Source organism: Agelaius tricolor, unplaced genomic scaffold, assembly GCF_023055355.1.
Source record: "Agelaius tricolor isolate 1412-34295 unplaced genomic scaffold, bAgeTri1.0.p SCAF_18, whole genome shotgun sequence".
Taxonomy (NCBI): Eukaryota; Metazoa; Chordata; class Aves; order Passeriformes; family Icteridae; genus Agelaius; species Agelaius tricolor.
In genome coordinates, this window is record NW_027269278.1 from 12,593,101 (window position 1) to 12,619,848 (window position 26,748).

The window sequence follows — 26,748 nt, forward strand, 5'->3', positions numbered from 1 at the left end:
CCCAGGGGGGCCAGCTCATGCTGGGGGGCTTTGAGGGTGTCGCTCATCTGGGTGACCTTCTATAACCATGACACCTGCATGGCTCTGCAGGCCTTGCCCCAAGGCAAGGGGGATCACAGAGGCACAGAATCAATGAGCTTGAAGAAGATCTCTGTGATCACGACCTCACTCTGTGAGTCCAACCCGTGACTGAGCACCACCATGTCCCCTTCACCATGGTGCTCAGTGCCATGTCCTGTCCTTCCTTAAACACCTCCAGGGATGGTGACTCCACCATCTCCCTGGGCAGTCTGATCACTCTCTCTGTGAAGAAAGCCTTCCTAAAGTCCAACCTAAACATTCCCTGGCGCAGCTCAGCACCTTGTCCTCTTGTCATGTCGCTGGTTGCCTGGGAGCAGAGCCCGACGCCACACGGCTTCACCCTCCTTTCAGGGAGTTGTAGAGCGTGATAAAGCCACCCCCGAGCCTCCTCCAGGCCGAACAACCTCAGTTCCCTCACAGTCCTGTGCTCCAGACCGCTGCCCAGCTCGCTTCCCGTCCCCGGCCGCCCCTCGGGGGTTCGGGGCTCGGCGCTCCCACCTTTCCCCACAGCGGCCTCGGGGCCCGCCCGCCGCCAGGGGGCGCCGCCGCCCGCGCCCGGCCCCGCCCGGCCCCGCCCCTCGCCCTCAGCGCTGCCCGCGCGCACGCGCCGCGCTCAGCTGAGCCGCGGTCACGTGACGACGCGGCCGAGCGAGCGGGCCCGGCGGGGCCGGGCGGTGCGGGCGGCGGAGAGGTGCGGAACCGGCACCGGGACCGGCACCGGGACTGGCACCGGGACTGGCACCGCGGGGCTGCGGGTGGGTCGGTGGGTGGGGGCTGCCAGCCGCCTGTCAGCCCGCCGCGTGCCCGGAGAGCCGGGGGCGCGGTGGATGCGCGGGGTGCCGGCAGTGCCGCCGTCCCGCGTGGGTGCTCGGGGCACTGAGGGACTGCGCTGATCACCCGGGGTGCGCCGAGGGACTCGGGGCTCCGGGGCCTCGTTGGCAGCCCCTGTGCATGGGCGGGTGCTCAGGGCCTGGGGGTCCTGGCAGCTGACATGGGTGCTGGGGGTGCTGGAGGCTGACATGGGTGTGCTGGGGGTGTCTGGGTGTGCTGGAGGCTGACATGGGTGTGCTGGAGGCTGACATGGGTGTGCTGGGCGTGCTGGCGATGCCCTGCAGGAAGGCTGGCCCCCCATGGGGCTCCTCCGGGCATGCCGTGCAGTGTAGGGGGCACAGCCCCCGATGTGAGCTGCTGGGAAGGGTGCGGGATGCTCTGTGGCACTGGGAGGCTGCAGGGAGCTCCACACTCTGCAGGCTTCAGCTGTGCTGCTCTGTGGAGGGGCAAGGGGAGCTGGGCAGCACAGCCTGGCTGGGGTGGGAGCTGTGGGGACTTGTGGAGTTTGTGCCCAGCAGCCTTTCTGGGTGCTGGGCCATGCTGTGAAATGTTGGAAAGGTGAATCTGGGGGCTTTCTGGAGCTGTGGAAGCACTGGGTAGCACAGGGACAAGAGGACTGATGCTGTGACTGGGAGGTGTCAGGCTGGCATGGACATGGTGGCCTGGGGAAGGGGCTTGCTGTTGGCTCTCCCTTGTGTCACGCTGAGGTGGATTATTATAAGTAGTCCTTTGGAAATGAAGGATTCAACATGCGTGGTGGGAAGCAGCAGTGAGTTTTGCTGTGAAGCTCGCTTTTCTGGAAGATTTCCTGATCTACACATAACCCCAGCTCAGCTGGGGAGAGCTGTCACGGTCAGCAGCAAGTAACAACTTGCTTTTGACTTCTGGCATGGGGCTGTCACTGTAAGGGACAAATTGCTGTCACTACTCCCCCCCCAGCTTTCCTAATAGGATGAAATTGCTTCTGTGTGTGGGTGGCAAAAAAAGCACATGAGAGTGGCTGAGGAGTTGGGTTTGAAGTGGGAACCGAATGTTCCTGCCTTTGCTGTTTCCAATCACAAGGAAATGGTGTAGTGGGGTTTTGCTTTGGTTTTAAATGTTTTTCTTGTGGATGAGACAAGTTTTGCAGCTTTTCCTTGTTGGTTGAGGTAGAGCAGAGTGCTCGCTCCCTGCTGCTATGCAACCTTTAATCCAGACACAAGGCAGGCAAGTCACGATGAATGCATTTCCCTGGCTCTTCAAAGCAGAAAGCAGACAGGCCTGCTTGAAAGGGAAAAAAAAATCCACAGGGAGCAATCAGGCAGAGTGATGTCAGCACGTTGTGTTTATCTCAAACTCACTGCTCTTGGATACTCTGGATGCTGTGCAGGCCATCCTTGGGAAGGGTACCCATGCCCAACCCAGTCCTGCACCACCTCTGCCCACTCTCCTTGCCCTCTGCCAGCCCGTGGGGGCTTGGCAGAGCCTCCCAGGTTTCTCTGCTGCCCCTTGGGCTGTCACTGATGACAAACGGCTTCTAACGCTTTCCTTGTGTAAACTCCTGCTGCCGCTCTTCCCGGTCCCTGCCCCGCCGGATGGCCCTGCCTGCGGCAGAGCCGGTTCAGGACATGATTACACATCCCAGCTGTGAGGGAGGAGGCTGGGCAGGAGTGATGCATGTGCTGCCTTTGGCTCTGGAGTGCCTGCCAGCCAGCCTCACTGCTGCTCCAGAGCCTGCTACTCCATGGGACACACTGCTGCTTCCTGCTGCTGGTGTTGCCTGGTGCTGCAGGAAATACAGCACCGCTGTTGTGGCCTGGATAACTGCTCCAGAGCAGCTGGGATCTGGAGCATCCAGACCTGAGGGAAAACTCCTGCTCCCTGCTACCCTTCTGATCACCAGGCTGGACCCTCCCTCCCAGCGGCTGCAGCCCTTGGCTTGTTTTCCATGTAGCAGCCAGGTTGGCAGAGCAGTGCTCTGGGGAATGCCTGTGTGCTCTGTGGGTGAAGCAGCACCCAGGTGGCCCAGGCTGAGCATTCCTGGCACGGCCAGATGTGCTGGTCTGTGCTGAGGTTGCATCTGGCAGGCGCTTGCATGACTTGGTGGGTTCATGAAGAGCTCTGCCAGGAAACGAGACAGTTTTTTTGCAGTAGTAACATTTCTCTGCTGCTTCCTCTTGCTCCCAGCTCTTTACCAGTGCTGGGGAGTGGGATGGGGGAGCACCAGGACTGCTGGAGCAGGTGTGAAGCCTGGGGCATGACAGCCCAGAGGAGCCGTGGGGCAGGGACTGGAACACCAGTCTGTGGCGCAAGAGCCTTACACATAATTTCCCTGCCTCTGGTGCTCCTTCCCGGTGGGTGTTTGGGATACTCTGGGTGTGGCATGTGTGGGAATTGAACCAGCTGATTGTTTTCCAGACAAAGGCATGAGGTGTGTGTCCTTGGTGAGGCTTGTGCTGGTGCTCCTGGTTTGCTGGACACTGTTGGAGTTTCTGTTGGAGCAAGAGCTCCAGGCTGTGCAGGTGTCTCATCCTGGGAAGTTCCTTTTCCCCATAGGCACCTCCTTGGCTGTGAAACCTTTGGGGCAGGTGTTTTGCTCTCAGCACATGGTCTGTGCTCCTCACTAATGGGAGTAAAATAAATTTTTGTAAAAATTCTCCTTAGTACAAGTTCTTCAATAAGGAAAAAAATAAAAAGGAAAAGAAAAAAAGAGAAGTTAGGAAACTTTCCCTTCCCTGGCAAGAGCAAGCTGTTCCCTTGCAGCACACTGTGTGCGAGTTTAAAGCAGTTACACTTTCCTGGCCCGTCCACTTGACAGCCCTAGTCCCAAGTGCCAGAGCAGGGGACACAGTGCCAGCATGTCCCCTCCTACCCCACTGCCTGTGGTGTCACACTCACCACCCTTAGAGCAGAGGTACACAGCTCCCGTGCCTGACATGAATTGGGTCACATCCAGGCTCTGCCTGCAGGATCCTGACCCCGTTCTGCCTGGGTGTGCCCAAAACATGGGCACGAGCCTGAAGGAAGAGCCAGTGGGAATGTGCCATGCACCTTTGACCTTAGGACATGCCAGCTCTGTGATTGCTGGGGCGGGAGCACGTGGCTGTATAACAGCCCTGGAGGAGACCTTGCTCGGGCAGTGCGAGCCGGTCTCTCTGCACAATGGCTGACCCCAAGGTGCCTGAGGATGGGGCTGTTGAGCTGGGCACCCCTAATGCCACTGCCCCCACAGAGACCATGTCCACACGGCGCCTCCGCAGCGAGGACTACAACGACTACAGTTCCACAGATGTGACACCTGAGGGGAGCCCTCCTGATGGCATGAATGGCTTTGCCCACCCCGAGTCCTACCAGCGCTTCGGGGAGACCAACGGAACAACGTGAGTGATGCTTCCCTCCTTCCTGGGCTGGCCTGGCACTGGGGAGGGTGGAGGAGGTTGTGCTGACTCCCTGCTGACTTTGCTAGAGGATGGTGGAACTGTGGTTTTATGGGGAGATCTCATGAGGGTGATGAGGGCAGAGCTGTGGTCCTGCCTCTGTGGGGTGCTGGCACCAAGTGGCAGCTGCCCCACTGTAGCTCTTTGCTCTCTGCTGAAGCTGGGCTTGCTGGCAGTGGGCAGTGATTGATGCTTTTCCCAATATTTTCCCATTCCACCTTCATTCAATGAGGAACTCTGGCAAGCAAACAGCATGCCCACATTCAGAGCCAGCTGTGGTCTGGGGGCTTCCTTGTGCCCAGGTGTGCAGAGGATGCTGTCTTTGCCTGACAGAGACTGATCCCTTCACCTTAGGGACTTCCTTATGCAGGTCCTTGGTGCTGGGCTGTGCTTATGCTGGGTTTTGCCATGAAGTTGGTTTTGCAAACGCCCATCCAAAATCTGTTTGTTCAGTCTTTGCTTTCACACCTAGCTGGGTCCCACCTGGTTGAGGTGGGTTCAGGGGACAGGATCATGACCTCCATGTGCATTCCCTGCAGCAGTTGAGAGCTGCTGTGGACCCTTAACAGGATAAACTGTGTATGGTCTGGATGTGGGCACCTGCTGACAGTGACCTCTGCATCTGCTCTCCCTCAGGTGGTACCAGACCCTGATCCATCTGCTGAAGGGGAATATTGGGACAGGGCTGCTGGGGCTGCCTCTGGCTGTGAAGAATGCTGGCATCCTGGTAAGGCCCTGCTGTGCTGGAGCTTGTGGGGCAGAGTGACCCCGAGGCACTGGGCAGCTCACATGGCCAGTGTTGGGGGTTTTGGGGCTTGAGTCCATGCCCAATCACCTCTCATTGTTTGGTGACTTGCCCGTGTTTGCACCTGAAGCTCTGTGGCTTTGTTTCACTGCTGAGACTGTTCCTGCTGCTCCTGCATTGTTGCTGCCTGGTATGGGGGAGGTGAGTGTGTGAGCTGGGCCTGTGGTTTCCTCTGCTGGGGTCAGGCAGGACACTGTGTCCAGGTCATGACCTCTTCATCACCCGTATAGCAGAGATATGCAAAATAGTTTGGAAAACAATCCTAGAAGTGTTTTGCTACAGCCAAACTGCCCCAACTTGCTTATTTTGCATCATTCCTGCCAAGCTTGTGGTTCTGTCAGGTTACTTGGTCCTGGGGGGCTGTTCCTGGGAGCTGCACCAGAGCTCTGGTTCAGCCTCCAGCAGTGTTTGTACTCACCCAGCCCGTGGAGTTTTGTCTGGAAGTAGAAGGCACAGTGCAGCTCTGCCTCTGGCCATCAGAGTGCAGCCTTCCCCCTCTCTTCCCTGCAGCTGGGTCCTCTGAGCCTGCTGGTGATGGGAGTTGTGGCTGTGCACTGCATGGGCATCCTGGTCAAATGCGCCCATCACTTCTGCAACAGGTAAGGAGCAACTCCCCTTCTCAGCCCTGCAACTCCTACAGTTCTTCCCTCTTACCCAAAAAGCCCTGGGGTTTTTCTGAAGCCCCTCAGCAGCAAGTTGCTCATGCCAAATCCTCAGTTGGGAACTTCTCTTCTTTTTCACAGGAACTGTTTTCCTTTTAATGTCACTATTTGCCTCGGGAACTAGCACACAGTGCTGATGTGATGATCCTTCTCCCTTCTCTGGACAGGTTCCAGAAGCAGTTCCTGGACTATGGAGGTGCTGTGATGTATGGGCTGGAGGCAACTCCCAGTGCCTGCCTGAGGACACATGCCATCTGGGGAAGGTACTGTTCCCCTGCCCCAGGCAGGGACTCGTCTTTGAGCCTAGCATGTGCTGCAGCTGGGACAGAAGAGCCTCTGGTCACTGAGCTGTGTCAGCAGATAAGCACAAGTGCCATAAAATGCTCTTTGGCTCACCTGCCCTGAGTGCTCAGTGTCCCCCAGAGGGTAATGCTGAGGTCTTTGATCCAAGTACTGTCCCCAGCCAGATGTGACTTACACTAAATGTGTGGGATAACTAAGTCTCCACAGCATAACAAAGGGATGAGTAGGGTCTTGCAGTGCTGGCCCATCTTGCTAGACATGGAACGTGTCCAGTGGCTGCTCCCTGCCCTATGGGTGTCCCACATTGCATCACACAGATCATTGCCCATCAGGGGATGGGAGCAATCACCTGTTCCTGTGTCCAGGGAATGTTGCCTCCAGCTCTGACAATTCAGCAACAGACTGGATATGCTGAACCTAAAAGGGAGACTTTTCTCCTAAGGCTGGTCCTGACCTTGTGAAAGGCTGAGAGGGGGAGACTGGAGAGCCTGAGATCTATGAGGTTGGGTGGAGAGAAGGTCCTCTCTCCTGATCACAGAGAAGTGAGCTGGGTGTGCTCTGACCTGTACACCCCAACCTTGGGGAGAGCAGCATTGCTGTGCTCTGCAAGTGGAACCCAAGTGGGCTCTTATTTCCTTATGATCTGGCTAACAAATGCTGTTCTTCTGCTTTCCAGGCGTATAGTGGGACTTTTCCTGATCATCACTCAGCTGGGTTTCTGCTGTGTGTACTTTGTCTTTCTGGCGGACAATCTGAAACAGGTTGGACTTACACCTCCTTCATGAGCTGGGGGGAGGTGAGAGGGTGTGAAGGTGCTTGGGTTTTTCTTAGCTCCTGTGCCCTGTTTTCCCCCAAAGGTCTGGTTTCTGTAGGATATGCTGCTCTGAAAAGGCCGCTCCTCTGCCCAGATACTTTTGAGGATTGGTTTTCCTGTTCAAACAGAGCAGGTTTTCCTGAGAATCTCTGTGATTTTGCAGAGGTGCTGGAGGTGTCTGTGTTGCTCAGGAAAAGTGAGGCCATCCTTAGTGAGGGAACAACAGGAAAGGGATGAAAGCAGAGGCACTGTGCATTTTTCTATCCTGTCCCCCTCAGTAATTGGTTTATTGGTGTCGATGGTAACGTGTAAGTCCCAAGACCTGCTGTGAACCTCTCTTCTCCCTTCCTTGGATCTGTTTGCATTCCAGTTTCTTTCCTCATCCTGTGGCTCTGAAGCTTAATTACATCTTTAGAGAAAGAGTTTCTTCCTGCCAGGCCTCAGGAGGAAATAAACAGAAACCCCGAACCGCTTGGCTGGCTCCTGTTCTGCAAGAAACTGGGGATAATGAGTCCCCATTCCCAGCCTCCACCAGCTCAGTGCCTTGCAGGCACTGCTCAGCTTTTTTCCCCATGTGTTCCTGCTGTGCTCTGGTCACTGCCACCATGGCTGTGCCCTTTGTCAGCTTTTCAGTGGTGGCCATCAGCTTCAGAGGGGGCTCCTGGGGAGCAAGGGGGCGTCCCTCCAGTGTGAGATTCTTCCTCTGCTCTTGCAGCAGCAGTGAGGAGATTGCCATTGTTGGGTGGCAGGAGGAGTAAATAGGTCAACACTGGTGATCCACCAGCCCTGAGAGCAGGAGGGACCAGGGTGTGTGCAGGGGCCAGGCTGCTGCTGGCCCCCACCCCTGGGAACAGCCCCCTGTTCTTTCTCCTCAGCCCCTCACAGCAAAGACTGAAGGCTGTCTCAAGCCTCAGGGGAAATTTTCAAAAACCTGCAAATCCACACCAGTTTTTTAGGCCACAGGTGGGAAACCCCTTGGCTTTGGTTTTGGAATTTTTTTGGGTGGGGAGAGGGGAGTGTTGCTTGTTTCTTTTTGTGGTGAGGAATAGCGTGTTAGGTGGAGAGTCATAGTGCAGGTGGTACCTTGGGCGAGGTGCCACTGTGTTGGGCAGGGCTTTGGTTTGGAAAATGGCTTTGGAGCAAGCCACGAAGAGGCAGGGCAGGCTGAGGCTTGAGCAGCACTGTCCCATGGGTGCATGGCCCTGCACTGCCCTCTCCCACAGAGGATGCTGGTTTACACAGAGTTCTTCAGCCTCTCCTCTGGGGCAGGACTTGCTCTGGAGCAGGTTAAATCAGTTTGCAGACTGCTCTTTGCTGCAGTGACTGGACAGGACCTGGTACCTGAACCAGCTTGGTCATGGTTGTTTTGGTGATTCAGGGAGCCCATGCTCTTGGGAGGGATGGCTCAGCCACCCCGTTCCTAGGCCTGAGCTGCCTTTAGAAGTGAGCACATGGCCTGGAGTGCCTTTGGAATGAAAGACCCCAAGGAAAGAATGGTTTGTCATGAGAAAGTGAACTTGGGGGCCAGCAGTAGTTTGCAGATGTCCTTGCATGTGAACGGGGCACTGGGTGACTGAAGGACTGTGTGACTTAGAGAACAACTTGGTGCAGCAAGAGGGAAAGGATACCTTTGGAAATAGCACTTGGTGCCTCTTTCTTCTCAACTGACCTTGTGGGCAGTGCAAAGATGCAGCCTGTGCTTTCTGCCCTCTGTGTGCCTGGCTGCTGAGTCCTCCTGCTCATTGTATCTGGGCTTGGGCAGGATTTGCTATCCTGGCTCAGGTGCCATAGCCCTGCCCTCTGCACCTCTGCCCTCTGCAAGATGACAGGGATTTGCTTCAGAGCTGTGTGAAGACATGTGTTTGTTTGATTTTAATCAGCTAGCTGTGCTTGAAGTGACCTCTTGAGGTACTCTGACCCACCTGGGATGGGCTGCTAAGATCTGTGGCTTTTAGACCTGTGTGATGGAGTTCACCAGGGCTTCCTGTGCTTCCCCAGGTTGTGTCTGCTGCAAATGGGACCACCAATGACTGCAGCCCAAACAGGACAGTGGTGATGACCCCCACCATGGACTCCCGCCTGTACATGCTTTCCATCCTGCCTTTCGTGGTGCTGCTCACGTTCATCCAGAACCTCAAGGTCCTGTCCATCTTCTCCATGCTGGCCAACGTGGCCATGCTTGTCAGCCTTGTAGTGATCTACCAGTACATTGTCAGGGTATGTGTGTATGGCTCCCCTCTCCCATTCCTGTGCTCTCCCATGTTTTGGCAGGTGGAGGGAGCTTGGCAATGGGGCATTTGGATGCTGTGGGGTACTGCTTGTTCCTGTGGGCATGATGGTTCCCTCTGCTCTGCAGGGCTTTCCCTGCAGCGTGGGGCTGTGACAGGGAGTGATGGGAACAGGCCAGGTCTTCCCCGTCCTCCCTGTGTCTGAACTCTACATGGGCTTTTTTCCAGGATATTCCTGATCCCAGAAACCTGCCTCTAGCAGCAGCCTGGAAGACCTACCCTCTGTTCTTTGGCACTGCAATCTTTGCTTTTGAAGGCATTGGCGTGGTAAGTCTGGGCATGTGGCAGTGGGGATGCTACACAGGAGGCTCAGCCCTGCTCGGACTTGCTGCAGCACCTGCTCTGCTTTGCAGCTGCAGTTGCAGCTGAACTTTTCTGACAGTAGCCCAAATTCTGGATGGTGCTGTTAGCTTTAGCTCCAGGCTATCTCCTGGGTCAAACTCTGGTGCTTCCATCTGAGGCTGGAAGAGCACGTGCTCCAAACCTCAGGAGGTTGGTTGCTGCTTCAGAGGTGGCTTTATCTGGCAGTAGATTGGGAATCACACCAGCCTCTGCCTTGGGCTCTGCTGGCTGACCTGCAGATGAGGAATTGTCCTGAGTCTTGTAACCAGGCTGGATCCTGAAGTGGCTTAAATGGGAGGCCAAAAAGTGTGGCATGAAAAAATGTGATCCTTCCCTTCCCACCCTGCTGCGGGGGCACTGAGATCTCCCTTTGGCAGCAGCGTGGCCCCAGCCTGCCCATGCAAATGGGCCTCTCATGCAAGTTGCTGTAAATAGACCAACTGTGTCTGTGAAAAAAGCTGGGTGGGTGGGTGGAGATCTTAATTACTCCCTAAGATGTTGTGAGTTGTTTCCGGGAGCTCCCTTCAAAGGAAGAAAAAATGTTTTCATCTCTTAATATAAGCTGGCTGTGTAAACACAGGGCTGGAGAGGGCCAAATCCATTACAGGAGGAGTGCTTACTGAATGCTATGCCCTGGGCAGAGAGTTCTTGCCAGCACTGAGGCACAAATGCTCTCTTCCTCTCTTGACTTGGAGGTGAAGAAGCAAATAAAAGTTTTTCTTGTCCTGCCTCCTCACCAGATCTGCCATTGTCTCTCTTCTTGAAATCAACACCACCCAAGAACAGCTATAAAATTGTTTGCTGAAGGCCTATATTTAGTGTCAGTAGTATAGAGGTGGGAGAATTACTTCTCCTTGCTCTTTTTATTGTCCTGCCTGGTTGAAATCTGTCCAGATAAACTTGCTAGTAGAGAAGAGTGTGTCTTGGTCTTCCAGAATTTACTGGGGAAAATAGGACGATGTGAAACAGTGGGCATGGCTGTGCTGTTTTGGGGTGCAGAGCATAATGCACCCAAGATATGGGTGGTTGGCATTGCCCCAAGACCCAGCACTGGGCACAGCTCCTGTCAGGGGCAGGGAGCAGGTCCCATTTTTAATACAATTGCTGTGCTCCAATGGGAGCACAGAAATCAGATCTCCAGTATAGTTTTGTTTTCAGCTGGATTCTCCAGGCTCCACGTGGGACTATCCCATCCTGGCATGGTGGGCTGTGCTTGACCATGGGGCTGCCCCTCCTTCTTTTTGGGGCTGAGGGGGGTATAGAGGAACGAGCAACCTGCTGCTCTGTCATCTTCCTCCTCCTCTTCTCCCAGGTGCTGCCTCTGGAGAACAAGATGAAGAAGCCCCGTCAGTTCCCAGTGATCCTGTACGTGGGGATGAGCATTGTCACCATCCTGTACATCAGCCTGGGTGTCCTGGGCTACCTGCGCTTCGGGACAGACATTCAGGCCAGCATCACACTCAACCTGCCCAACTGCTGGTGAGTCCCTGTGGGCAGTGGAGGGACTGGGGGGTGTGGAATGAGGGGCCCAGATAGGCAGGTGGGAGAGAGGGACCTCACTCCTAACGGGAGCTAATCTGGGTGAGCTTGAGGAATCTTGAGGAACTGTGCCATAGGCAAACTTCAAGGAGTTTGACAAGGATTGTCAGATGCATGTGCTGGAAGAGGCTTGTTGCTGTAGTGTCTGAGCCTGGTTTTGGAGCTCAGGCTGCTTCATCAGGGTCCCTGAAGGTCCCTGCCTGGGTAGGTGCAGCTCTTGTTTTTTTCTTGGAGCCTTGTGGCATTTTCTGGGGGCTCAGCAGTGCACTAACTAGCAGATGTTGAACACAACCCCCATGCAGCCCTACCAGAACATCACTGAATTGTGCAAAACTTCTCTTCCTCAAATGTAGCATGTGAAAAACCAATCCAAAGCTGGGAGCTCCCAGAGTGAGATGTGACATCTTCATGTGTGGGTTGTGTTCCTTGTTTGAAGGCCTGGAGCTGAAACTCCCACTTCTGGGCTCCACGTTGTGCCTGGATGTGGCTCATCTTGAGCCAATGCTTTGCCTATGAGCACTGGTGCCATGAGAATACCCCTTCCTTCTGTGGGGGGTGAGCTCTGCAGCAGCCTCCCAAACCTGTCTGTCCTCTGGGATCTGGTGAAGCCTCTTGAGATGCTCCAGATTCTCTCTGGAGCCCTGATGCCTGACCCCATGCCTGCCTGCCTGGAGGGGCTGTTTCTCCTCTTGCCAGGGCTGGTGGCTGCTGCAGCAGCTGCCCAAGCTGTGTGCTGCTCTGTCCCTGAGGATGGGGGGCTGCTCAGTGTCATGGCTCCATATTCTTCCACAGGAGAAATGCAAGCAGTCCTCTTTGATGGTCTCTGTTGGCTTGAAATCCTGCAAGAGACCAGAGTGAGACCTGGAGCTGGGGGTGCCTGTCCTCCACTTCAGCCCATCCTCTCTGCTCCTAGTAGCACCCAGCACCTTGCAGTGGGACTCACTGTCTCACTGTTGGAGTAAATTTGGGCAGGACTCAAGTTTTGAGTCACTGGTGCTCCCACATGCTGTCCTGGTATAGCTGCACAGCTGGGGCTCTGAAGACAGCAAAGGTTTGACAAAAATAGAGCCTGGTTTTGCTTTAATTACTGCTGTGTGGGTTTCTTTTCACTTTGAGTGCATGGATGTTCATTCATGCTGGGTCTGTGTAGTGACTGCACTGCTGGATGTTGGTGTTGCTGTGGTAGATGATCCTGCTCCTGCCAAGAGCCTTGTCCTGTCCCCTGCAGGTGTTGGGAGCTCTGCCAGGTCCCTGCTCTCAGTGAGGAGGGATGGGGCTGGTGCAAGGATGTGCCTGTGTTATAGGGAGGTCTGAATCCCACCATGCCAAGCACAGGAGGTGTGAATCCCCTCTGCTCAGTAAACTGAAGTACAGTGTGGAGGGGATGAGATGCTGCTATTTCTCCTGAAGGTGGAAAGCAGGTCATTTCCAGATTTGGGCTCTGCATGCCACAGCCTGCAATGATATCTGCTGACCTGAAATGCTGTAAAGGGGCTTCTGCAGGGAATCTCAGTTCTGTGTGCCCTGAGGAATGACATTCCCTTAGAACAGGTCCTTAGAATGGGATTACTCTGACCTGCTAGGCTACAGAGAGAAGAGTGCAAATCCATGTTTGTAGGAGTATCCACACCTTCTGTCTTTTCTTAAAGTAAACTACTTTTCTGAAAGGGAAGCATTCTAAAGTTACTTTTCTAAAAGTAGCCATAGGGTTTTTGGATAGTGAGAAGAGAATAGCCCTTTGGAAGCAGTGTCTGGGGAAGCCTGGGCATGTGGCAGGCCAGCTGCAGGGAAGGTGTGCTGTGGTCCTTGTCACTTGTCACCCTTGATATTTGTGCATGTTGCCTCTTGGCAGTGGATGTTGGACTTGGAAATGGGTTATCTCAAGTAAGGGCTGTGACAGTTGAGATAAAGCCTTCACTACCACTCCTGTAGATTAAACCACAGGTGCTGGGTGAAGACTTGCTCTTGAAATGAAAGTCTTGCCCATCCTGCCTCGCCCATGGGTTTTCTTCCTGGCAGTAAAAGGCTGGGCTGTAGGAGCTGGTCATAAGGACTGTGGGTGAGAAGTCATGGGGTTTGCCTGCAGCCTGGGAGACAAGGCAAGGATTGTGGTGGAGGTTCTGCAGCCTTCCTTAGCTGCAGCCATTGCCTGGAGGTCTCTGGAGCAGATTTGGTGAGTGCTGCAGGAATCGTTGAGTTGCAGGGTGACTAAGGACTTTTCCAGTCTCGTTTCTCTGAAACCACAGCTTCCTCAAATGAGGAGTGTGTCAGTTCCCAGTGCTCAGGTCTAACCACAGTGTCCAAAATATGGTGCTGCTATGCAGAAATTCTTCCTTGCCTCCTAGGAAGGGTTGCCTCACTGCACTATGTGAAGGGTGAAGAAATGCTGTAATGAGGGGGAAGCTGTTGGGTTGCATGTGGCCAGTTGAAGGTAATGGCAGAGCTTATGGTCCCAGGAGAGTATTTCACTTCTTGCAGCCTTTTGGGATGGCCTGGCATGGCAATCTGGCTGAAGCAGGCGTTGCTGTGGTTGGCAGAGTGCCTCTCCAAGGCCCTGCATGGGCCTTTTGTTTTCTGTGGATCAAGGGTAATGCTTGAATTCTTCCTCTTTTAAAGGGTATTTAAAATGCCCTTTGATCTTGTTGTCATGGTTCATGACCTGTGCAGGACAGGTACACAGCCTTCCTCTGTACTTGTTTTAATAACAACTATTAATCTTAGATTGCCCTGGAGCACTTTATGGCTTTTATAGAATCCCTTTCTTGGGAATGCAGTGATAAGATATGCCAGCCATGGGTTGTGGCTCAAGGCTCCTGTGCACGCGTGTGGCTGCACAGGTGCACTCTGGACTCTGGAGGTAACTTTGTGTTCAGCTTGTGTCTGGAACTTCAGGGTAATTCAGGTTGGAGAGGACACCATGGGATCACTGGGTCCTCTCACCAGCTTAAGTGTTGACTATCAGTAAGGACAGTGATTGCCTACCAATCCAGGCCCTGAACCATCCTTTGAAGATGCAGCTCTGTCTAATTGCACCTGGTTATTCTTCTGTGCAACTCCAAGAAGAGCTGTTACCCTCTCCTCCATGCCCTCCTATTAGGCAGCTGAAGACATTAATAATATCCCCTTTTAACCTTCTCATCATGGTGAACAAGCCCAGGGCTTGCAGCCTCTTTTTAGACATCATGCTCCAGCCTCAACCATTTTAGTAGCCTGCACTCAACTTGCTCTGCAGAATAAGTCAGTGTCCTGTGCTGGAGTATCAGGGGTGGACACAATACTCAAGATGCACAAGCCCCAAACAAGAAAATAATCTCTTGATCCCTGTCCTTCACCTCCTGGCTGTGCTTTTGCTAACACAGCCTGCTTTGTGATTGACCTTCATCACTGCAGGGTCCTGCTACTGGCTCATGTTCAGTCTGCTGCCCACCAAGACCCCCAGGTCCTGTTCTCCTGGCCCCAGCCCTTCACATGTGTGGGAATTTGTGTTTGCACTTGAACTTTGCTTGTGACATCATGTTGTTGCTCTGAGCTGTGTCAGACATTTCCTCCAATTTGATCTTGCTTGGAATTTGATGAGAATGTGCTCTGGGTCACTGAAAGCTCATCCAGGTCACTGGTGAGGATATTTCCGTGATTACCCCTTGGCAAATCCCTGCTGGCTGTTTACTGTCCACTATGTGCCTGGAAATAGATACCAGGAGCACTTAACCTATATTCTTCTGGGGATTGAGGTGAGGCTGATTAGCCTGTACCTTCTCTCATCCTTCTTGAAGGTGGATATTATTCTTCTCCCAAGGCAATAAGTCCTCTCCCTGAGCACCCTGCTCTTTTGAAGATGATAAGGTGGCTTCAGGCTCCTGTTTGCTGCAACCTTGAATACATCTGGACTGGTCCCATAGACTTGTGTAACATTCCATTCAGTTAGGTGATCCCTGACTCCATCTGTGGGAAATGTTTGACTCTGCCAGACTCTGCCACTAGTGTTCAAAGCTGCCTTGCATGGGAATACTTGGATTTCTCTGATTTAAGGCTGTTGTAGAAGGTGGGTGCTGAGACCCAGCATACAGAAGGGCACAGGCCCAAAGAAGGTAGAGGGAAGGCAGGAGCCAGATACATTCCTCAGCTTGGATCCACCCCTTATTTACCCAAGTGGTATGGCCAGGACCCATGTTTCCTGCTTGGTTAGTGTGTCTTGAGCTGGGGAAGGGTTAGGACCATATGTGAGGTAACCAGATGTTACTTCTCTTTTGGAGAGGCTTTTTCTGCTGCTGGGAAGCTGAGGGCAGAGATGGGGCTGGGAGGTGCCTTTTGGTCACTTGAGACGGGCTCTCTCCTGCAGCCACACTGTATCACTGCAGGATCTGGGACACCCTGCGATTTGACTTGGGGTGAGCCCAAGGTGCTGCTTGCAGCCTCTCTGCACTCTGCCTGCCTTCTGCTCAGCCCAAACTGCTCTTTTAACTCTCTTCCCCCTAAACATGTACCATGCAGCATTCCAAAAATAGCTGCTCCTTTTGTTTGATGGAGGAGGCTGAGCTGCCTGTTCACATGACTTTTTTTTTGGAACATTGTGATGTTCACTCTGCATGGAAGCCCAGACTTATCCCAGCAGTGCTGTCCTTTTCCCCCTCCTCAGAAGCCAAGCAGCAGCTGGAATGTGTAATCATGGCTGCAGCTGATACATCTTTGCTGTCTCTTGCTCCGTGAAGGTCCTTGTGAATTAAATGCATCACCCCTAATTTTCTAAGGATGTTCGGGAGTTTAGACCCTTAGCTCACAAAAGTCCTTGCAGAGCATCCTTTTCTGCTGCTGATGTGGCAGGGGCTGGAGCAAGAGCCTGTCTCACTGTGTCCTTGTCCTTTGCAGGCTGTACCAAGCTGTCAAGCTGCTCTTCTCCTTTGGGATTTTCTTCACCTACGCCGTGCAGTTCTACGTGCCTGCCGAGATCATCATCCCTCCCCTCGTGGCCCGGGTGTCGGAGCGCTGGGGCTGGCTGGTCAACCTGCTCCTCAGGATGGCCCTGGTCTGTGTGACCTGTGAGTACAAACCTCCTTGTCTGACCTTCCCTGTGATGCTGTGGCACCTCCTTCCCACTGAGCCTTCACCCCTGGCCCCAGCACCCTTAGCCCTCACAGCTGGCAGTCCCTGGGCCTGGCTCATACAAACAAGGCGCCTCCGAGGAGCAGCAGCCGTGGTCCTTTGCCCCCTCTGTATGGGACCAGTCTTCTCAGTAGAGGAGTAGGAAACTGCATTGTCTAGAAGTGGCAGATCCCCATGGAGTCTCAGGCCTGGGGATGGCAGTTTTGCAGGACGTCGAGTCCCACCAGGGTTTGCGTGGACCACCCAGCACAGGGTTCAGTGCCAGGGCAGCCTAGCCTAGAGGCTGTTTTCTGTAGGCAGTGTGCAGCCAGGCTCCTCGTGCCTGTGTGATGGGGACAGGGCTGCAAAGGAGTCACTGACTGTGAGGGGTGGGCTGTTCTTGTGCCCACACACTCATTGCAGCATGGAGCACAGCAGGAGGCAGCTGACAGGGGGAGGTGACCCATAACCAGAGCTCTGGTGTGCTGCTGGGCAGGTGTGCCTGGAGCAGCCCCACAGGCTCCCTTCCCTTCATGGTCTCTGGGGCCTGTAGCGAGGTTTTGGTGGATCAGGCTCCTGACTTGAGCCTGGTGGACCTTTGGGAAAGGTGTGGAGCAAATCAGGTGGTCTCTGATTTTGGCTGGCTTTGATTCCTGAGGACCAAATGCTTGCTGTTGTCAGCACAGCTGAGATGCTTGACTGAGCTCCCTGGCGTCCCCTGCTGAAATGGAGCTTTGCTCCATGGCTTGATGCTGCTGATGCACCAGAGCTGAGCATCAGGGACCTGGCCCTGTGCCCCAGCTGGCTTTGCCTTGGGTTTGAGAGGAGCAAGGTGCTAAGTCAGGGTGGTGGAGCTGGCTGAGTGCAGCAGGGTGCTGCTGCTTCTGGCTCTCACTAATGAAAGGCCTGAAGCGGTGCATTAACAGAGGTGGGCAAAGCCCATCTCCTCTGTGCTGAGTTCCTGAAGCCTTGATGTCCTCACAGGGTGCAGGGATGAAATCCTGCCCTGCTGGGTGATATGCTCTGGTCCCCCTCGTGCTGTGGGTGAACTTGGAAGTTGCTTGTGGGGTTGGAGCCTCTCCTGGGGGGTGCTGGGCTGTGCCAAGCCATGGAAGTGAAGGAGAGTTGGGATGGCTTTAGGCATCGGCAGTGCCCTCCTGTTTGGGGGTAGGGAGGCAGCAGAGGTGTTGGTGGAAGGATGCAGGTTCCTTTGTACCTCCTCCCCTCACCCTTCCATTAAGGGATCTCTGTGGCTCCTGCCGAGGATAAAAGCCATTAGGGGGGTTGCATGAATATTCATTGGAGGATTGTGTGGCTGCACAACAAGCCCCCACCAGGGCTTTGGCTTCTAAAGAGAGGATGCAATCTGGTGTATGGGTCTCTTTCAAGCTTAAACTTCAAAACCAGCATGCTTAAAACCTCTTTGAATTAATACCTGCAGAAATCAGACCGTTTCCCCGGAGGCTGAGGACTGCAGCTGGTGCTTCAAATCTGCTTGTTTTAGAGGGGAGTTAATAATTTTGTTTAGTTTTGAGTCCAAACAGCAGTGTGGGGTGGGCTGAGGATGCTGTTGGAGGGGAGCTGCTCTGCACTCCTCAGAGGCTGCTGGAGCAGGGATGCTGCTTGCAGCAGAGCACTCATTTGGCTCTGTTCAGGGCTGAGCACCAGGATAAACTGGCTCAGGACCTTTGTTGCTGTTTCCCTTGGTGAAGGGATGGTTTATCTCTAGGCTTATCCAGATAACAGCAGTGTTGCAGTAGTGGCACAGTCAGTCTCCCAAACTTTCCTTCTTCTGTAGTTCCACGGGTGACTTTTGGCTCAGGGAGGCTCTAACAGCCTCTCTTGCCTATAGCTGATGGCCAGGGAGAGAACAAATCCCTCCTATAAGGAGCCCTGAGATGTCCCTTCTCCACAGGGGCTGCTCCACATTGGCCCTTCTAGGTGTCTCCTGTTTCTAAGCAGAAAAGCTTTCATAGCAATAAACCAATTTATTTCTCTTGGTCACTGATTAAGCACTGAAGTCTGCTTTGTTTGCAAGGAGTTCTCATGTGTTCTGACATCCTTCTGTCCCCTCCTGGTGCCATGCAGGAGGAGGAGCAGGAATATCCCAAAGCTGAAGCTCACACTGCTAAGCTCAAGCTGTCAGGAGTCTCCCAGGGGGATTTTCCTTGGCTGCAGTTTTCACCTAACAAATGATTCCTAACAAATGTTCTCCCCCGGGCTGTGCCGTGGGCGTGCTGCTGCTGGAGCAGCTCTAAACACACGCAAACCACACGGATTGATTTGGGGTCGGGGGAGATGCCTTTTTCTCCCCTTCTCCTGCTTTTATGGGGTTTCTGAGGCTTTATGGCTCCCCAGGTGTGGGGAGCAGGAGTGCTGGCTCGCACAGGGGGGTCGGGAATGCTGGCAGCCAGCAGCACCCATCCTGCTCAGCCCTGCAGCTCGCTCTGGTGGCGCCCAGGGCGACAAAAAGGCTCGTTAATTTAACAGCTTAATTGCTTCTTGGGGAGGTGTTGCTGGAAAAATATGCAGCCTTGTCTTGTGTCAGGGAGGAGGGCAGAGGTGGGACTCAGCCAGTGGCCTGCCTGGGTGGGGTTTTGCTAGCTTTGACACGGGGAGGAGCCTTTCTGCCATCTGGGAGGTGGCAGCACTGATGTCGTGCTTGTTCTTTCTCCAGGCGTGCTGGCCATCCTCATCCCGCGCCTGGACCTCGTCATCTCCCTGGTGGGCTCCGTCAGCAGCAGCGCCCTGGCTCTCATCTTCCCCCCGCTGCTGGAGATTGCCACCTACTACTCGGAGGGCATGCACCCCCTTGTCATTGCCAAGGACATCGCCATCAGCCTCTTCGGCTTTGTGGGCTTCGTGGTGGGCACGTACGAGGCGCTGGTGGAGCTGGTGGCACCCGCGGCCACCGTGGTGAATGCCACCACTGTCCTGGTGCAGTGACCGTCCCCTCGCCCCGCTGGCCCCTCTGGGTGCTGAGCTGGGGCTGCATGGACACCGGGCACTGCTCCCCTCTCCTCTTGGGAAGCGTGGTGGGTTTGGTCTGTGAGAGGATGGGGCTGCCCAGCACCACGGCCCAGCTGCAGCAGGATCCTGCCCTGGGCTCTGTCTGGAAGGTGGGGTCCAGGCTGGGGCAGTGCCTTCCCTGGGGGCTCTTAGGGCAGGTGGTAGAGCAAAACAGTTCCTCTGTAAATAGGCACTTTGAGAGGTGAGGAATCCCGGGGATGTAGATTTTATTTTATTATTTTTTAAAATCCCAACCTTTCCATATTTCCCCTGTCCCTTCAGTCAGGGCGGGGAACAGGGACTACTCTTTTTTGTGCCAGTTTGATTTTTATTTTTTTTTTCCCTGAGCACTTTATTTTTACAGCAACAGACAAACCTCAGCTCAGGTTAGAGAGTGTGGAGCTCCCTCTTCACCTTGGCCTTGTTGGGAGGGTGGGCAGAGCCTGAGGTGCGGGGCATGCTGGGGCCCACACTCTCTCAGTGGGATCCCCATCCATGGGCACTGGCTCCTGCAGTGCTTCAGCTCTGTTTCCAGCTGCCTTGAGCAGGAAGTCTGAGCAGGCCCTGGAGCTGGGCACTGGGAGGTTTTGCTGACCCTTGGTCCACGCTTTCAGTAGTGACACTTCTTTATCCCCATCCCAACCCAGCGCTTGGCTTTCAGAAGCTTTACAGAACTGAGGTGTGTGGGGAGCAAACAGGCTCTGCCATAATGAGGGGCTGAGCTGGTCCCCTTTGGGTGGGAGGGGGTTTCCCCAGGGGTCACCACATGCTGCCCACACACCACAAGGATACATCACCTTGTTTACAGTGCCTGAGCTGGCCCTGGCACGCTCTGCCTGCCTCTGCAGGCTGATACTGAATGTCAAATCACACACAAAAACTCCATAATATTTCTGTTTTTAACCCTTCCTCTCCTGGTTGCACTCCCTCTGCATCCTCTGTTTCTGCCCAGCTCCTCTCTTCCTGTAGGATGCAGCTCCCTGGCACCTTTCCCTGTGCTCCTGTTGCTTCTTTTGTCGTGGCTGGTGCATGCCTGGTGGGGATGGTCCCGTGGCACTGCTGCTTTCCTTTCTCTGAGAGCCCAACTTCCTCCCTAGAGAGTTTCCTCACCTTTCTACTGGATTTCTACTTTTTTAAGACAAGGGAGCAAATGCGTCCTCCAGAGGACAGGTCGAACTCCTGCCTGCTCACAGCATCTCCCAATTGCCAGCTCTCTCTGGAGAGCCTTCATCCCTCATCCCACTGCAGCCATGTCTCCCTGGGGGTGGACAAAGGCTGCTGTTGGTGGGAAAGGAGGCTGAGTACAGCACCAGTGGGCTGTGTTCCCATCTTTGCTGGAGGGTGAGGTTTGCAGTTATTTTCGGTGTTTGGCTGGGTTCTGTGAGGGGCGGGCTGTGTGGAACAGTGTCCCTGCCTCTCTCCTGCTGCTTGTGTCTGCACTGTGCCCCTTTGCTGCAGCTCTGGGTGCCACATGCCACTATGTGCACCCATGGCCAGGTGTGGGGTGGGTCTGTGCCACGTCTCTGCCCCTTTCCAGCCCCTCTTTGCTCTCTGCATCACTTGGGGCTCATCTTGTCTTGTCCAAGGCTGTGCTGGGGAAGGTTTTGGCTTGGTCGGGAGCAGAACAAAGCTTTAACTCAAATCCTCCCTCTGGAGGGCACCATGGGGATAGAGAGGAAGCACCCAGGGCTGGGAAGGGGCTCCAGGGCATGACACAAGCGGGACAAGTGCAATATTCATGTCCATCTCTGTGTCCTGACCCCAGAGTGGCCCTTGGGGTTGGGTTTGAGTCAGAACTGTCAAGCAGAGGAGGGAGTGCTGTGAGGAGCAGGGGATGTGTGATGCTTCCCCTTGCCCTGCTAGTAGAGCACTTGAAGAAGGCTGGCCACATTTTAGGGACAGCTGTGTGCCAAGGCATGTGCCCAGCCTGGCACTGGGCATCCAAACTCACTTTGCAAGCAGCAGTGAAGACCTCATTTCTAAGGGGGCTGGGATATCACAGAAGCATTAAATGGGTTTGGCAGCTCTTCCCTTTTAATGGGGTGAGCAGGGGTGTTTGAAGATGGGGCAATTTGTGCTGGTGACTCAGGTGGTGTGAGGGGCTCTGCTGAGCCAGGGGTCAATGATGGACATGAAAACTTGACACTTGTGTATTGTAGGCTGCTCAGTAACCAAGAAACTTGTCTGTGTAAATATAGCAATGGTCACGTCCATGTCTTGTGCCTATGGATATTGTCAGTGTACAGCACAGGTGCCTGCCCAGCAGGAGAGCTGGTGCTGCACCTGAATCATGTATCTTACTTTAATCAATAAATATGATCTATTTTTTATGTGTAAAGGCTTTGGGGGTGTGAAGTGTGGGTTCTTCTTCCAAAAGAAGTGAGCAGGAGATGTGGAGCCCAGCAGGCAGCCAGGATCCCATCCTGTGCTGCTCCCACCCCCACACAGCACACACAATTTCCCCTCCCAGTGAATGTTTCAAATAAAAGTGTTCCAGCTTTGCTGCTTGGAAAATTTAATTTTTCTTTTGACCTCATTTGTGCAAGTAGGTTGTGGGCAGAGCTTCTGAGCTTGTAGGGCTGAGCTTTTCTCTGCCTCACCAAAGCTGGGCCTTGGTTTTTCATCTCCATATTTATGCCAAAAGTGGGGCTGCAGCTGAAAAAAAGAGCTTGGCATGTGAAAAAAAGATGGGGGATGCTGAGCTGCTGTAGATCCGCCCTAGAGATCAAAGGAGCAAAAGTCAGCCCACACTGGGAGACTGCCAGCACTGCTGCAGCTCAGCTTATCCTCACTGCTGAATAATTCATGCCATTGCAGTGTGTCATTACAGGGCTGTTGGGAAATCTGTGCTATAAAAAGTTCATCTTTAGAAATCTGGCAGAATTTTTTCCTTAAACTAGAAGGCTTTTGCAGGCTGATGGGGACTGTGGATCTGAGGTGACCTGAAAGACAGGGCAGGAGAGACTGCTGAGCACAGGCACTCCAAGTGCTTCAGGTATTTCTGGCTCTGGAGAGTCACCATGCTGGGATCCACAGCCATCCTTTCTTAGGGCTGAGCATTGCAGGGCTGTCCCCATCCCATGAAATGGCTTTACTGAGGCTGCTCCTTCCCAGGTATTACTGAGAAGAGCAGAGCTTCATCTCAAGCTGCCTTTGCCCTTCCCTGGGTTGTGACCACTGGCCAAAGCAACCCTGGGGAGTTAAAAAAATCTAAAGGAAAACATCACTGTTATTTGTGCTGCTTCTGCTGCTGGGAAGAACAATTTCTGTTTTCCCTATGGGGAAAATTGGTCCCTGTTGCTGAGACACCTCAAAATTAAATGTCCTCAAAATACAGAAATGCATTATTTTAGGATCAGAGCAATTTACCTAACAGAATAAAACCAACTACATAAAAGAGGTCTAATCTAGGCAGAGACTGCTTTCTGCTGAGCAGAGCTGGTGAAAGAGTTTTATGGAAGTGCATGAGAGCTTTGAGAGGTAAAACAAGTGGTGTTTGTTTGGGATGAAAATCAAAAGCTTCAGTTTGGGTTCTTTCAAGCCCTTTACTCCTGAGCTAAGAGATACAGGAGGCTCATGGTTTCCCAAAGCAAGACAGGGTACTGTGGGCCTGTCTGCCTCATCCCTCTGGCACTTACAGGATCCTCAAAAAAGTGTTTAACTTGCTGTCTTGGCACTTTTCTGAATGCTTTTGGTGCCCAAACTAAGCTGTTGTTCCCTTGGCTGAAGGTAGGCAAGGATGTCCTATTTATTTACAAGAGAATCCCTGAGATACTGAATAAAATCATAATAGTAAAAAAATCCAAACTCTTTTAATACTTTCCAAAAATTCAACAACAAAAAAAGTTACATCAAACAACCAACCAAAGCAAACCTCTCACGAAGAATGATACATGTCCAAGCACAAGGACAAACAGGCAAACCCATGCTCAGTAGCCTCAGTGCCCCTCTCTGGGCAGAGATTCCAGGCAGTGCTGGCCAGTCTGTCTGGGACACAGCACGGGGTGTGCAGCTGCATCAGTGTGGGACTGTGACAGCCATGGGGACCAGGCTGTGCACACAATCCTCAGGGCAGGGTCTCCCTTACTCGTGTGCACACAGCCCAACTGGGCAGCCTGGCTTGAGTCTGTGGGTGGTTCCTGCTGTAACAAACCTTGTTGCTTGGTTTTTCTACACAAATTTATTTTTTTCTTTTTTTTTTTTTTTTCCCTTGGACTTCTGTTAGCCAGTCAGGGATGTGCTGGTGGGATCAGCTGCATTCCCTCTTCCCTCCCCCAGTGTCAGGGAGCAGACACAAAGAGGGTTTGCAGCAGCTGATCCATTCCACGATCAAACTGTTGGCTTGATGCAAGCCCTTGGAGCCAGAGCTGGGAGCAGGGAGCCTCTGTACCCCACAAGGGGCACTGCCAGGCTGTGCACTGCTAATCCTTCCACACCTTTCTCCTCCATGACTGCTGCCATACCTGCAGTGCTTGCCCTCCTCCTCATCCTCCCTGTGGCCAGGAAGCCTGGCGTGGGAGGAGGTAGCATGCTGTGGTCCTGCATGGTGCTGGAGGCAGTCCCCTTGGTGAGGAGGCAGGTTAGTCACTGGCATCCCAGGAGCATCCTCCATGTCCCAGCAGTGCCTGGAGCATTTCCCCTCCATTTGCAGCAGGAGCACCGTGGAGGGCAGCGAGGGGAAAGATCCAGCCAAAATTACAACCCAGCCATGCAGGGGGGGACACTGCAAGCTGAGAGGGACACACACAAGCCTCCCTTCAGCAGCGTGTGCCAGCCCCCTGCCCTCTGTCCTGCGTGGCAATGTGCTTCTCTCCTCATCCCAGGAGCAAGCCCCGCTAGAACATCACCTCCTCGCAGCTCCCGTAGTCACTCTCCACCATGTCAGAGCCCTCGTAGTTGGGTGGTGCCAGGGGCTGGGCTCGGATGCTGGGCTGGTGGCCCAGCTCGCAGTCGGCGTACGAGGGCTGGGCCACGCTCAGGCGCATGCTGACCCTCTTGTAGCCCGGCTCGGGCTGGAACGGGACCCCCTCGCCCTGCACCAGCTGTGCTGGGTAGTAGCTGATGGCCGTGTACTCGTTCTGGCACTGGGATGCCCCCACGTCCATGGGGCCCAGCGGCAGGAAGTCCTCCAGGTTCTGGTTGCTGTAGCGGGGTGGGATGGGGGCGCGCTTGTTGCTCTGGTCCAGCGGGAAGGGGAAGCCCCCGTAGAGAGCGACCGGCTCCGCGTCTGCCGGGGGAGGGGGCGGCGGCGGGAGAGGAGGGTGAGAGGAGGAGGCAGGGGGGCCTTGGATGATCTCGTAGTGGGAATACTCCTGGACATCTGATGACAGGTACCGGGGCGGCCAGTAGGTGGTTTCTGCTGGGTAGACTGGAACAAAAGAAAGTTGCGTTAGATGCAGCTCTAGCAGCTGGTGCCTCTCTTTTGCCCTCCTGCCAATTCCCTCTGTGGGCTCTGAGCCTGCAGGAAATATGGCAGACTAGGGAGAACAGGAGATGAAGGGATAGGGGAGGTGTAGCTGCTACTTTGGGAATTGTGGGGACCTGAGATCACCCATGGGCGTGCTGAGGCTGCGTTCCCACCAGCCTACAGATATCCACTACTCCAGCACCCAAAAGACACACTTCATCATTATGTTTGGATGCAAGAAACTCATGTTATGAAGGGATTGGGGCAGTGATGCCCTGGATCTCTCCCTTTCCCTGCAGTTACTCCTGTGAGGAACTCCTGCATGGGGTAACCTTGCTGTCCAGAGCCATTCAAGGTGTTTCCCTGAGAATGTCATCCCTCTGCCCAGAAGCACTGATGCAAATGTCTTCATTAAAACCCCTACTGGCTTTTAGGATCTTAATTTTCTTTTTCCAGTTTTTCTCTTTCATAGGCTTTTTTGATGCAGGATCACAACTTGCTGTGCATTAATGGCTTCCCTGCTGATTGTGTACAAAACCAAGCAGGTTAAAGCAGACAACGGGGATGTAGTGGTGAACCAGGAAGGAAGAGCCAATGAAGGTCCTATAGCAGGGCTGAGGCAGATTTTGCTCCTACTTTGTGGGGGGATAGAATGTAAGAAAATAAAGATAGTGCAGAAGGTAATCTCACCCCTGAGGAGTTGCAGCTGTACTGATTACCAAAGATTAGGAATAGGCCTGCCCTTAAGAGGCCACAGCTGTGTCTAATGAGGATGAGTGCTATAAAAGAGGGGGTTAGCTGGTTGAGAAGGAAGCTGGAGTTTGTTGGCTGTGCTATGAGGGAGTCAGTGCTTTAAGGAGGTGCCTGTGAGAAATCACCAAGAAGGCATGGAACTTTTGCGATAAGACGACAACACTACTTTAGCCAACACCATTTTTCCTGCATGTTTGCAAACCTCAGATCCACTTCCCAAGGGAAAGAGGAACATTTAAGAGCAAGAAGAATCTGTGGCTACTGACCCATCTCCTCCCTGGCCCAGGTGCACTTGATGAAGGACTCGTTGTCGGAGTTGGACGGGGGTGCAGCGGGGGGCAGGTTGGGGGCCACGCTGCACACGATGGTGCCCCGGTGCTTGGGGGCGTTGGCCGAGTTGAAGGTGACGAACTCAGGGCTGCCGGTGCCTTTGCGCTGCTCGGGGGTGGCGCGGTCCAGGTTGTTGTGCGCCGCGTCGCCGAGGATGTTGAGCTCGATGGGGGGCACGGGCTGGGTGCCCACGCCCACGCTCTTGGAGAACTCGCTCTTGGAGAGCAGGTCGGGGTCCTCGCGGGCCACCGGCTTGTGCGCCTTGGCGCGGTGGCGGCAGCGCTTGCGCACCAGCACGAAGATCGTGGCCAGGATGGCCGCCCCCAGCACGCCGGCCGCGATCTCCGCGATCTCCTCGGGGCCCAGCGCCCAGTGCGTGGGCACGATGGCCGGGGTGATGATGGGCTGGGTGCAGTAGTCCCCCTGGTAATCTGGTGGGCAGATGCAGTACGTGGAGCCCTGGCTGCTCACGCAGCGCCCGGCGTTGCGGCACGGGTTGTCTGGGCACTCCTCTGCCAGCCTCTCGCACCTGTGGGGAGAAAGGCATGGAGATGATCTCTGTCAGCCTGGGATGCACCAGAACTGCCTGATCCTGGTCAGGCTCTGGCTTACACCACCCATGGATGCTCTGTCCTGGTCTGCTCTCCCTCCCTCGTTGGATTCTTGCTACCTGCTTATCCTGACAGAGGATCCTTGAGTATAAAATGATGCTGTTCAAGAGACCATATTTTACAGAGTGGTCTTATTTTTCAGTTGTACACCCAAAATAAAATAGGGGGCTTTCTGCCTCAGAGGAGTTTGGAATTCTAGGGCTAACACTGCATAGAGGGATGCTCCCATGCTGTTAAGTTAAGGAGCCTAGGATCAGTGTGAGGTGTGTTAACCTCTTATGAAGCCTCCCATGTCCTCCAAGCTCTGTGGAGCCTCTGGATGGCCTGTGGATGTCTGCAGGTTGCAGAAAACATTTGGGAAAAGACTACCCCATGAGGTGATGAATGGACACCCTTGCTGGAGAGAATTTTTTGACATTTTTTATGGAGCATCTGCAGAACTGAGATGGAATTTCTGATTCTCTGTCCTGCTCCACTC

General features: G+C 54.0%; 2 protein-coding genes across 3 annotated transcripts in view; one reads left to right on the forward strand and one right to left on the reverse strand.

The window, feature by feature from the left end:
• Positions 1-657: 657 nt before the first annotated feature.
• On the forward strand, positions 658-21,510 carry LOC139597743 (proton-coupled amino acid transporter 1-like). 2 transcript variants are annotated; one of them, XM_071443394.1, is made up of 11 exons: positions 658-772; positions 4,124-4,271; positions 4,965-5,055; positions 5,644-5,732; positions 5,963-6,058; positions 6,775-6,859; positions 8,911-9,129; positions 9,369-9,467; positions 10,855-11,021; positions 15,948-16,117; positions 18,838-21,510. In XM_071443394.1, the coding sequence occupies exons 2-11, from the start codon at positions 4,129-4,131 to the stop codon at positions 19,104-19,106; spliced, it is 1,428 nt and encodes a 475-aa protein (XP_071299495.1). In that variant the 5' UTR covers positions 658-772; positions 4,124-4,128; the 3' UTR covers positions 19,107-21,510. The 2 variants fall into 2 exon arrangements, with proteins under 2 accessions (XP_071299495.1, XP_071299496.1); XM_071443395.1 differs by having other exon boundaries at positions 680-836.
• Positions 21,511-22,948: 1,438 nt separating this feature from the next.
• FAT2 (FAT atypical cadherin 2) overlaps positions 22,949-26,748 on the reverse strand; it is a 56,786-nt gene continuing 52,986 nt past the window's right edge. The window contains exons 23-24 of the mRNA XM_071443396.1: positions 25,596-26,188; positions 22,949-24,537 (exon numbers count right to left, since the gene is read on the reverse strand). Coding sequence (XP_071299497.1) covers positions 24,005-24,537; positions 25,596-26,188 — 1,126 coding nt within the window. The 3' untranslated portion in view covers positions 22,949-24,004. The remainder of the gene's footprint in view (positions 24,538-25,595; positions 26,189-26,748) is intronic.

What these genes read in the sequence shown, in the direction of transcription:
- LOC139597743 (XM_071443394.1), top strand. Translation starts at nt 4,129, where the DNA reads ATGTCCACACGGCGCCTCCGCAGCGAGGACTACAACGACTACAGTTCC. An exon ending in ACACATGCCATCTGGGGAAG is followed by an intron (nt 6,059 to 6,774) that starts GTACTGTTCCCC and finishes TCTGCTTTCCAG; the next exon opens with GCGTATAGTGGGACTTTTCC. An exon ending in GGCCCTGGTCTGTGTGACCT is followed by an intron (nt 16,118 to 18,837) that starts GTGAGTACAAAC and finishes TTCTTTCTCCAG; the next exon opens with GCGTGCTGGCCATCCTCATC.